Source organism: Sardina pilchardus, chromosome 12 (assembly GCF_963854185.1).
Source record: "Sardina pilchardus chromosome 12, fSarPil1.1, whole genome shotgun sequence".
Taxonomy (NCBI): Eukaryota; Metazoa; Chordata; class Actinopteri; order Clupeiformes; family Clupeidae; genus Sardina; species Sardina pilchardus.
Genome location: NC_085005.1, coordinates 947,657 through 960,566, shown reverse-complemented (window position 1 = coordinate 960,566; position 12,910 = coordinate 947,657). Strand labels below are relative to the sequence as shown.

General features: G+C 40.4%; 1 protein-coding gene across 3 annotated transcripts in view; it reads right to left on the bottom strand.

The window, feature by feature from the left end:
* Nucleotides 1-12,910, bottom strand: part of ncoa1 (nuclear receptor coactivator 1) — a 212,631-nt gene that overhangs the window by 71,944 nt on the left and 127,777 nt on the right. For all 3 annotated transcript variants that reach the window (XM_062551011.1, XM_062551013.1, XM_062551012.1), the window contains one exon: nucleotides 8,507-8,669. In XM_062551011.1, the coding sequence (XP_062406995.1) occupies nucleotides 8,507-8,669 (163 nt within the window). The remainder of the gene's footprint in view (nucleotides 1-8,506; nucleotides 8,670-12,910) is intronic.

The following is a 12,910-nucleotide window of genomic DNA, read 5'->3' as shown; positions in this document are numbered from 1 at the left end:
TCTGTTTAGGCGTAGGCTTATTAAATAGTTTAACATCTTACCATTTCACGTTAGTCCAGCCCTTCACCTCAGTGAACCAGGCACCGCATGTCATCTAACAAATATCTCGGGAGGGCTTCAATATTACTTGAGAAAACTTGTGGCGACCGTGCTTAGAGAAAAAAATAACGTTGCCATGCTTGGAAAACGTCAGTCTTGTATGTAACACTGAGCTGAAATTTTGTGAAAACAGCCCACTCTAGCATTGTGCAAACATAGTCTTCAAGTCGCTTATTTACAGGTACAGTCTGCATTAATCCTAATTCTCCATTTAGCGTGCGCGCTTATAAAACTAGTGATGTAGCCTACACAATCCTGGCGCAGTATAAAAACAGTTAGGGCCTACCATTTTACTTTGGGAGAGGTGTAGGCTAGGATCCACAGTGTTACTTTGACAGGAGAGGGAAATGTGTCATTTGATTCCATTTTCAACTGAAATATCAACAACCTTCAAGCTGCATACTCTTCTATCAGCATCAATATCAGAAGGTTATATCATATGATTTCTTATTTTGTAAATGTGCCCAGGTGACATGGGGCAGGCTATATAGTATCATTAAGTAGGTTATAGTAAATAATGTAGTCAAAATCATAACTTTATGTTGCCCTTCCTTATGAGTGGACAGAATGAAAGCAATACATCTTACCCAAATAAGCTGACATTGAGTAGAATTAAACTTATTTAATTTGTTGTGCTTCTTTTCTTTTAAATTGTATGTCTACTGGAATCATATGGGAAAAGTAACTATACCGCGAATCGTTTTCTGAATCGAGAATCGTTTTTGAATCGAAAATCGATTTTGAATCGAATTGTGAGCCTGAAAATCGAAATCGAATCGAATCGTGAAATTCTCTGAATCGTGCACCCCTAAGTTTCAGGCTTGTAAACAGACTGTACTAGCGATCCGAACTGCTAGATGGCAGCAGTGCCATTTGGATGATTAGTATCTGCCTGCAGAGTGCACATACAGAGACATACAACAAGTAAACACACTGAAGATCGACCACAGTGGATCTAGTTTGCACGCGGTGCAGGGAATAAATATGCTTACTTCTTACATTAAGGATGGAAAACACGTGAACGGTATGATCCATATCCATTGGATATTGCTATATAGACTAACAACAACTTTAGTCTACCGTCCTGTTCAGAGTCTATAACGACCATCAGAGTCCCTAGCAACCTTGACGAGACTGACGAGATAACAGTGCAATCATGGTTGACATACTACTGAAACGGCAACGTTAAAAAGTTAATTTTCACAAAAAGATCGTTTTCTCCATTTTTTTGGTCAAAAACAGGTGTTTTTAGCAAAACTAACCCATGTTCTACTGATGATTACTAAAGAACGGAAAACGATAGAAACAAACTGTTTTTCCTGGTGAAAGAAGAGAGTCTACTCTCTCATTTGGTACCCTCGGTGTTTACATAGTCATAAAGCTTACCGTTCGGTGGATCTTGGAAAAACAGTCAAAATGCTGTACAACGTCTGGCAGTATGGAGCGCTCTGCACTGAAAATGGCTGGCAGCCAATGAGTTAATGAGTAGTTTACTAACTAGTATTACAATCCAATAGGACCTCTTCACAATGAGTAAAACAATAAAACACCAATAATATATAGTCCAAAGTATAATAACTTTTCTTGGAAAATGTCAAAATAGTGTGTGAAAAAAATTGAACAAAGAACTGCTCTGGATTATACAGTATATTCTTAAAGGAACACTTCACCGTTTTTTCATATTAAACTACGTTATTCGCATAATTAAGACGAGTTGATACATACCTCTCACGTTTCAATGCGTGCACTCACTGGCTCTGGCGCGCGGCGCAACTTTGATAGCACTTATCTAGCCCAATGCATTCATTAGGATCCAAACAGAGATGAAGTTAGAAGCGACCAAACACCTCCATGTTTTCCCTATTAAAATACAGTTACACGAGTAGTCACACGACCAAGTATGGTGAGACAAAATAAAACGTGGTGCATTTCTAAACAGGTAAAAGGGATAACTATATTGTGTGGCGGAATAATATTGGGAGCACTTAGACTCTGCGTAGTAATATCCTCACTCCAAAGTGAAACTGAAAGTGCAATAGTGAGGATATTACTGCGCCACACAATATAGTTATGAATGCATTGGGTTAGCTAAGTGCTATCAAAGTTGCACCGCGCGCCAGAGCCAGTGAGTGCACGCATTGAAACGTGAGAGGTATGCATCAACTCGTCTTAATTAGGGGAATAACGTAATTTATTATGAAAAAACAGTGAAGTGTTCCTTTAAAGCACACCATTAGGCCATCCCTACTCAACTGATGAACCTTCAGCGATAAGATCTTTGATGGTCAGCTTACAGGTTTCTGAATAGACAGGCATACCTTGCTCATCATTGACCTCTGATTCACTGAGAGCAGCAATGGCAATTGAGTGAATCAGCTGCCTGGCTACATAGTATGATAGTATTGATGTTAACCCACCCAGTTTTCTTGTTGTCAACATAGAATGTGAAAAAAAAATCAAATGACGAATTGCTTTGGACTATATATTATTGGTGTTTTATTGTTTTACTCACCGTGAAGAGGTCCTATTGGATTGTAAATACTAGTCATACAATTATATTAAGTTAAATTTGCTGTAATCAAATTATTTCAAATTGAATAATAGTAGGTACAGACCCACGGAGTTTGACAACCAGAAGTTCGAAAGAGGATTGATCAGACATAGAGAGTGGTGTCATCTTAATATTATGGAAAAGAAATACAGTGATGGCTTTGCTGCCAATAAGTTTGAATGACACATATAGACATTCCAGGTCATGATTCGTAATAAAGTTACTGATCCAAGGAGCACTGTTAATGACAGACGGGATATGTTTTAATCCAACTTCCAGTCAGTTTAAGTGAGTGTGTCATCTGACCTAGGCAGAGAGGCAAGCACACTATGGTCAAGTCGTCGATCCGTACTGGAACTAAAATTGTCTTAGGTTTCCTGTGATGACTGTATTTCATATCACATCCATAGGCTGATGCTCCCTACGGTTCGAATGAGAGTATCGAGAGGCCTACAGTATATAATGTGATGATGTTGTAACAATCAGCACGTTATCTTTGTTTTTAAACTGCCATGTTACTTTAACACTAGAAGCGCCAAGCGCCGGTCATTTGACCGCTGACGCGTATTCCTAGAAGCGCCGTGTGGGTTTGACCTAGATATACCTAGAACTGCCGATTACAAAAAAAAAAATATATTTTCACTCGATTAAATTCCAGGAACCCTACGTTCACGACTTTTCCTAAATACGCGTGTTTTGTCACCCAGAATTTTTACATGATCAAAAGCACACCGGTACAAGCTAGTTTAGAGCTATTTTGCGCTCACTTATGTGACAACACTATGTTGTCTCGCGTTCGGCCATTTTTGTCCAGGCTGCTATTCTCTTTTCTCACAGCAGATGTCGCAAGGATTTCCTGTCAGTCGGGCATGAGAATAATATTTTACCATAAAGCATATCGTTTATGTGCAATATGTATTATATATGTGCTTTATTTTAATAACTATTTTTCATTTACATGGCATAGTCTATGGAGGCGATTTACAGTGGTAAAATGCGAGTTTGTTTTGAAAACGTTGCGACAGGCCTACATGTGTAAAACATATTTTCGTCGTAGCCTATTTATGTACGTAGGGTGCGTATGCCTACGTACATTCATAGTTGTATATCTTATCTTCTATTTGTAGGCTATCTTTTAAAGCTCAGACTAATGTATAAGCATTTTCTTACATATTTGCTGGACTGACTGAGTTACATCAAGTCAAACACCTATCCTAACGCAGTAAATGTATAATGTCAAGTGGCGCAGCGTTAACACTCCTGTCTGCAACGCCGGAGACCCGTGTTCACATCTCGGCAGGAGTGAAATGCAGAATCTTATATTGATTGAATTTACTGACCGTTTTTCAACGTCGATGAACAATTATTTTTTGTTAATGGTTTTTAATAACAACCTATCTGAAATAAACGGATGAATCGCAATATGTTTAGGCCTACCATTAACGAAAAATAATTTCGCCAGCCAATCATTTTCTGCCGCCATCTGACAAACTTTGACTAAGCCAGTTAGACTTTTTGCATCTAAAAATAATTATATCATAGTGACACGCGAAAAAATAAACGATAGCTTAGAAACTAGGCCTGCATGAGATTTTCCCACTGGACACACCACATCAGTATTGTGCTCGTTGCTACGATACACAGGACTCACAGTGAGTTGACGACCAATGAAAATGACATGGGGAAAAGAAGGAAACAAAGTAGCCTGATTTTGATCTCACCTTAGGCCTACATACTTTCCTAATTCCTACGTTACTCAGACCTTTGTTAAATCGTCAGGGCCCGGTTGCACAAACACCAAAACCAAAGATTGATGATATGAACCAAATATTCTGGAACAGATGGATTTACAGCATTGAACGTGATAGGCTACTGCTGCGACTTCCACCGTTTCCTTTCCAGAGATTGCTGCGCGTTCACAACGCAATGAACGCATGCAGTCTACATTGAAGTGAAACGTGCAGAACGTTGTCCAAAACAATACAATAACATTGTGTGTTGATATCTAATACAATATACACATCTGTAGACATGAAGTGGCAACTAAAGCCATTATCAGTCATGAAAACTGTGGCGGCTGCATTAAGGTTTTGGCTGAGCCAGCTAGCCAGCCAACAACTTCATCAGCCAGCCGTTCTCAAAGCAGATGGCTTCGGGGACTATACATAACACTATCCATTGCAGCCTATTTGAAACCGATCATCCCCCCTCCCCCATACACTCGTCTAGGCTAGGCTACAGACATCACCGAGGCATTGAGGACAATTAACTGCCTCCCCACCCCCACCCCATCTATCCGTCCCTGCATAGGCCTACTCGTCTATAGGCTGACTGTTTAGGCAACTCGTGGAAGAATGCGCAATGTTTCATCGCATATGCGCGTTTCAGAATGTTCGAATTCGCCAGCGTGCGTGTAGTTATGTGAATAGAAAAGAATATAATATAGCCTACTTTATTGATGCCTTGTTCAAAAGGACTTCAGTCATGAATAGATTGGGAATCGAACCAACACTCCTTAGAACCTGAAGCTGAAGCTCTAACCAGTGAGCTACAGCCTTCCTTATCTATCATGTGAAAATGTGTGTCTCAATGCTGAATCTCGAATTCACATAGAAGTTAGCTTAAATTGTAGAAACAATAGGCCTAGCTTTTTTTCAGCAGACATCGCAAACATAGCCTACACATTCGCAAAACGGAGAATATCATTCACTCATTATTTTAAATTATGCTACTTCTCACGCCTATGCCTGCTCAGCATAGCTCTCTCTATCTCCCTCCCTCCGAGGTAGCTAGCCTTGACCCTGTAAGATGCTTCTCCCTAAATGAATGAAAGTTGTTTTAGAAAGTAGCCACGGTAGCCTGTAAAATGCGGCATGGAATCCTGGCTACTGTGTAATTGAAACCAGACTGTTAGGCTCTTTGTTCCAGGTGACCAGGTCCGATCATTTTTGGCGGCGCGAACATATAGGCTAAATGAACAGAAGTGAATTTGGGGAGTGAATTAGAACTAGCCACATTCACTTTAAGAGCATTTTAGTTGAAAGTCAAGTTTGCTTAAGGTTTGTTCAAGAACTCTTCCAAAGTTTTTACCTCAAACAACACAAATCAACACAAATACATGAACAGATAACTCAAACGTGCTGTATGTCATACTGAAACAAACAACCACAGATTATCAACAACACGGTCTGACACGAATGACACATGGATTAGTGCAAACTGAATTTATGACCAAACGATTTCATTCGTGCACGAAGCGCCATCTAGCGATCATTATGTGTAAGTAAAAGCCTCCCAGTCTAAGGACTCAGCGGTCATTTGACCGCCTCGCCGCGCTTTAAGTAGTTCACAACAGCACGGCGCTTCTAGTAGGTCGTCAAAGCGGTCAAATGACCGGGGCGCGGCGCTTCTAGGTATAAGTGGGTCAGAACGGGGCGGCGCTTCTAGTGTTAAACGTGTCAAGGGGTTCTTATGAATGAAAGCAGTAAACCACAAATAAACATCAAAGACGTCAGTAATGGTGCTCAATGCCCTCTTAAATGAATGAATAGAAATATGCACAGGAGTAAGAGCCCTGTCTACAGTAACAACTACACACACAAGGACGCATCCAAATAGTTCAATTAAATAGCGCGCGTCGCGCAATGTATTGAAATGCACCCAACCACTCTGTGAAACCCCACAATTCGTAATCCCCCCTTTGTCTCAGTCCACAGAATTAAGCAAAACAGTACACATTCCTTCCGATCCTCCCCAGGATCGGGCTATAGTCTTTAAATTCCACGCAGGAAATCGGGCAGGCCGCGCGAATATTCCACAGTCAGAACCAACGAAAAATGTAATCCACAACAAAAAGGGAAAAAAAAGATGAGCGCTGTCTTTGTGGTATACCATGCCAAAGAATACAAAAAAACAAATAGATCTCACAAGATCCGATGTGTGTTGTATGGAAAGTTTGGTCGGCGCGCGTCCTCTTGTTGGAGAGTTATGCAGGAGAAAACTAAACAGTCGATGCGGTTGTCTTTTATCGTCCTTGTGATTTCGTTAAACCTCTCTTAAAGGGAAATTCCGCCATTTTTGGAAATACGCTCATTTTCCACCTCCCCTCGAGCAAAACAATCGATATTTACCTTGCTCCCGTTCATCCAGCCATTCTGTGAGTCTGGCGATACAACTTTTAGCTTCAGCCTAGCATAGATCATTGAATCGGATTAGACCATTAGCTTCTCGCCTGCTAGCTTCATGTTTAAAAGTGACTAAGATTTCTGGTAATTTTCCCATTTAAAACGTCTCCTCTCAAGTTAGAAAGTGCAATAAGACCAACTGAAAATGAAACCTGGCTTTTTCTAGGCTGATTTGACATGGAACTACACTCTCATCTGGCGTAATAATCAAGGCAACTTGCAAACGTACCATAGGCGCAGTGATATCGTACACAGCATCTGAAAATAGTCCCCATAGACAACAACCAGTAGTAGTGCCAGTAGTTTGCAAGTTGCCTTGATTATTACGCCAGATGAGAGTGTAGTTCCATGTCAAATCAGCCTAGAAAAACGCCAGGTTTAATTTTCAGTTGGTCTTATTGCACTTTCTAACTTGAGAGGAGACACATTTTAAATGGGAAAATTACCAGAAATCTTAGTCACTTTTAAACATGAAGCTAGCAGGCGAGAAGCTAATGGTCTAATCCGATTCAATGATCTATGCTAGGCTGAAGCTAAAAGTTGTATCGCCAGACTCACAGAATGGCTGGATGAACGGGAGCAAGGTAAATATCGATTGTTTTGCTCGAGGGGAGGTGGAAAATGAGCGTATCTCCAAAAATGGCGGAATATCCCTTTAATGCACTTCTGAATAGCCATTAAATCAGAGAAAGAGCCTAACTAACAAACTTCGTAGCTGCAGTTAGCAACACTGGCGCCACACATTCAAAATCACATCCGCACTTGCTGTAATTCTCCACGGACCTCCCCACACCCCCAACGCACCCACCTATGTAAACTTAGGTGCGCGGTGACAGGTACTACAGACGGCCGAGGCCTTAAAGAGATATCCCACATTTATACCCGACAACACAGTGGACAATACATAATTACACAGGTATACATATGAACATCATTCAACATACAGTATGTAAACACTACATGTACTCAATGTAATATGTGCTTGTGTAATATTACTCCGTCAAAGTTTTGACGGGACACTTAAATTAATGTGACGGTGTCACAATGTGATGGCTAACTGAAGGTATGGCCTCCTGTAAGCACCTGACAGTGGCTCTACTACCCTTTTCTCCAATTGAAATAAACAATGTAAACATCTGTACACCACGGTGATCCTTTCATTTTTACTGCATGACCGGGCCTCCACTGTGATTGTTGCCAAAAGTGTGGTTGAACTATTCTTTTTATTTTTAAAGTGGACATAGAATAGAGGAATTGAGTATTGCACTGTGTCCTCTGATATTAAAATAGTATATATTCAACTTTGATTTAAAAAAAAATAATAAACTCAATTGCAATTTTACAAGCCCAATTAAAACCTTGTATTTAGGCTGGGTATTGAAATGGTCCGTTTGACTAAATGGCGCCCTCTTTGGCAACCACAACTTTTCAGATACTGGTTACTGGAACTTACGATATCTGATATCACTAGCAGGCTTTGTTCTAAGTTTAAGATTTTCATATGAAGGAGGGCACAACCATGCCGTATGTTCATGATGGCTCTTTGTTTATGCACAACCTCTTCTAGTTGATGAAAACCAAGACAAAAATGGTTTCCATTCTATGTCTCCTTTTAATAAAAAAATGTTTAATGGTCACCATGGAGGTATTGAAGTACTGAGTTTGGTCTTACCATGGCCTGGTGTTCCAGGGGGCTCCTCCTTGACACTGACACTTTTTGTTTTATTGTCCTCTGCAGGAGAGGGGGGTCCCTTCTCTGCTGCCTTTATCCGTTCAATAGCCCCAATGGATGGTAGCAGCTGGTTGAGAGTATCTGAGTCAGAAGTAGAAAATTGCTACGCATGCACACACGCACACACACACACACACAAAGACACAGACACAAAAATCAATAATGTATACCAGTCAAACGGTTGGACACATCTACAGATTTATGGGTATTCATTTTGACTTTTGAAATATTGTTGAATAAACAAAATGAAACGTCTGAAACATTTTAAATGTTCAGTTCAGGGTCCATATTCACCACAGATTTGACTACCACTGCAATAACTCGATGTACCACAAAGTGGTACAAAATACAACCGTCAGTCCTGCACATGGCCACTCAGATTGGCCATAACGCACTAACGTTTGGTTGTGACGTGACATGCTTAAACTAGCGCACAACCTCAACGTCATCGTTCTCAGCTACTCCATCTGTTCGCTGATTGGACCTGCACATTTTTGTGTTGAGAAAACATGCAAATATACCGCAGACCCAGACGACGTACTGAAGGGAAATGAAAACTGAGCGGAAGTTTGTAGGAAGGTGGAGCCATCCTAACTCTAGCCCCTACTCTTGAAACTTTTGTGTATGTAAATGAGTGTGTGCATAGGGCAGAGGTGGACCAAATTCACCAAATTCAAACAAGTACAAAATCTAACATCTTGTCGAATATTACTCCACAACAAGTGAAAGTTGCTAAGTCAGATTTTTACTTAAAGGAGAATTCCGGTGTGAAATTGAGCTTAACTGTACCGAAACATGTTAAGGTGTACTCACACGTGTTTTAGACGCACCTTTGGTCACCCCCAGCATTCCGAACTCCTCCGTTTTCAGCCTAGCTTGCAGTAGGCTTGAATCTATTAGATTGGGCATCACATAGCCTATGCAGCTAAATCGCTATTTTTAAACCATTAAACAGGTTGCAAGTAACTCCACACTGCATTGGTTGACTTCTGAGGGTCCTGACATTTAACGAGATACTTAGAACTTTGGAAGTGCACAGGAAGTTTATTAAAAAAGACTGTTTATTCAAGCAGTACTTTCATAGAATCTCTCCGCTGGGCGCCATCTTGTGGTGAAGTCGCGATAAGTCGACTGACGAGCACAAACGATCAGGAAAGACAGGGGGACACATTGCAAACATTTTGAGCTTTGTTAGTCATCATGCTCATGTAGACAGTATAACTATATATTTCCTATGGAATTACTTTAGCAATATGTTCCCCTGTCCTTCCTGTTCGTTCGTGCTCGTCAGTCGGCTTATCGCGACTTGATTCCAAGATGGCGCCCAGCGGAGAGATTCTATGAAGGCACTGCTTGTAAACAGTCTTTTTTTAATAAACTTCCTGTGCATTTCCAAAGTTCTCAGTATCTCGTTTTAAATGTCAGGACCCTCAGAAGTCTACCAATGCAGTGTGGAGTTACTTGGAACCTTTTTAATGGTTTAAAAATACCGATTTAGCTGCATAGGCTACGTGGTGCCCAATCTAATAGATTCAAGCCTACTGCAAGCTAGGCTGAAAACGGAGGAGTTCGGAATGCTGGGGGTGAGCAAAAGTGCGTCTAAAACACGTGTGAGTACATCTTAACATGTTTCGGTACAGTTAAGCTCAATTTCACACCGGAATTCTCCTTTAAGCTGAAGTGCAGAAGTACTTTTACTTGTTTACTTGTATTTTTAAAAGCAAGTATTGAAATGTAATGTTTATTTGGTCCTTAATAGGGTATACATACTTTGGTTGGTCATAGGACTTGAACAGACCCAGTTCCTAACACCCAAAAGAACATTTGATCTATTTTCATAACTTTGCAACTGTTCAAATGGATGCAATAATATAATTTAAATCATTATTCATTCACTGTTCCCAAATCTAAAACACAGCAAAATACAAATCCAGATCAATTATGAGTAGACAATTTAATAATGTGGGCTAAAGATCTAGCTACAGTATGTGGTGAAAGTCAGGTGATTGTCTAATTTCGTTCCAATGATCATGGAAGATGGTTAACACCACTTCTCAAATCTCAATTGCTAACAGGGTTGTCTGGGTTCTCCCCAGCTACTTTGAAGATGTTCTAATGAATCTGTTGTAACCATCATTACCACAGGCAATTCATCCAATTTCAAATTGAACTAGTGAAATTAACTTCAAAATGGTCAATCAAATTGTTGCATTTAAAGAATCAAATGTGGTTAAACGTAACAAGTACTTCATGCTCATATCAAATGTGGTGGAGTCAAAACTGTATTATTTGTCTTTCGAATGTAGTGGAGTAACAGTCACAGTTTCCAAAAACATTGATACTCAAGTACAGATACTCAAAAATCATACTTAAGTACAGTAGCTAAATGTACTTAGTTACTGTCCACCTCTAGCATAGGGTGTGTTTGTTTTTGTGTACCATATATGTGTGCTTTTATCCATGTGTGTTTGTGTGTGTGTGTGTTTGTGTGTGTGTGTGTGTGTGTGTGTGTGTGTGTGTTCGCTTGTGAGTTAGAGTACATCCTGTTATGTTTCAAAATGAGATCGCAATTCATTATTTATCTCTACTGGTTGTAATCTTTACACATTTTACACAATTGTCTTTGTTGATTAACTTAACCAAGGCAGTTTCTGTGCTGTGCTTAGGACGAAATTCAAACTGAAACAGCTCACAGATATCGTCTTCAGGTGGCCCTTCAGAGGAAATGGCACTATCCTCTCAAGGACTAGATCTAAACAGTGTTAGGCATGCTACTTTAAAAAGCAGTTAGTTAGTTAATTCTCCCAAAAAAGCAGCTAAGTTAGTAACTGAGTTACAGCATTAGCCCTGCCACCGGACGTGCCGGTCTCTGTGTAAGCTATATTGACCTGTTTTTGTATGGCGTTACATTAGTGCCTCATTTATGTAGCAATATTGAGCACAGAAACATATTTTGAGCAAGCACACAAATTAAGTTTTGAGGAAAAATTAAACTTGAGCACAAAGAATTTGTAATTGAGCAAACGGGAATAAATTATGTGCGCAACAAATGTCTTTGTGTGCTCACTGTCAACATGTATGCGCAACAGCCCCCCTTTCATTCAGTTTCACTGTACGCGCTCTCATACACAGCTCCCTTTGCTCGCTCTAGCTCTCTCCCTCAAGTGCATCTCTGCGCTCGCTCAAATTCATCTCTGCGCTCGTCCAAAATCTGTGGACAGTGTTACATTTGAGCCACAATTGCCAACCAATCAGAAGCCCTAAAACCGCCACAGGCCAATCATGGCTTAGCAACCTGTAACTAGGTTTTGTTTAAATAACTCATGAACGGTTTTGTTCAGAGCTGAAGGACAGATGTAGGTCGCTAGTGACAAAATATGAGCTTTCAGTGTTGTACGACGTCTTTGTAAATTACATTAAAAAATCCCGGATCTCCTCCTATGTAACAGACGTGCAGGGTGAGAAAGTTTGACAGGCCAAGCAACAGTAACTACGGAGGGTGAGACTTCTGGAAGGGTCAATAGTGTGTTGCAACGTTAACGTTAAATATTCATGCCAGCAATATGCACTCTTAGCTTAGCTTTCTCTAATTGTGCTGTAGCTTGAATATTGATCCTCTTTTGTAAGTCTTTGGATAAAAGCCTAGAAACGTAGACAGTGACCGTAGATGAGAGAAGGCTTTAAAATGTCCGCTTTCACAATTTTCCCGCGCGAAAGGCTTCTTGTCGACTGAAGAGCTACTCTGGTTGGTCAGGTTGCCCATCAATCAAATTTGGACGAATCTTCTGATTGGTTGGCAATTGTGCCACAAATGTAACGTTGTCTACAGATTTTGAGCGAGCGCAGAGATGAATTTGAGTGAGAGGGAGAGAGCTAGAGCGAGCAAAGGGAGCTGTGTATGAGAGCGCGTACAGTGAAACTGAATGATAGGGGGGCTATGATGTTGTTGATGTTGATGTAATGATGTTGACCGTAGCGAACAAACAAATACATTTGTTGAGCACAGAACTGATTCCCGTTTGCTCAATTACAAATTCTTTGTGCTCAAGTTTAATTTTTCCTCAAAATGTTATTTGTGTGCTTGCTCAAAATATGTTTCTGCGCTAGGGCTGTGCAATTAATTGAATTTCAATTCAATTTCGATTTCGGCTCCTGACGATCACCAAAATAGTACAATCGAGAAAAAACTATTATTTTGCATGTTCTGTTTTGTAAGAACACTGTTACTTTGTTTCGCGTTCTGAATGACACGCGCACTCGCAAATTCGCCTCTCCAGAAGCCACCACAAACTCTCTCTAACCTAAGTGAGGCAGGACGTGTGCATATCATCTGCTAGCAATATT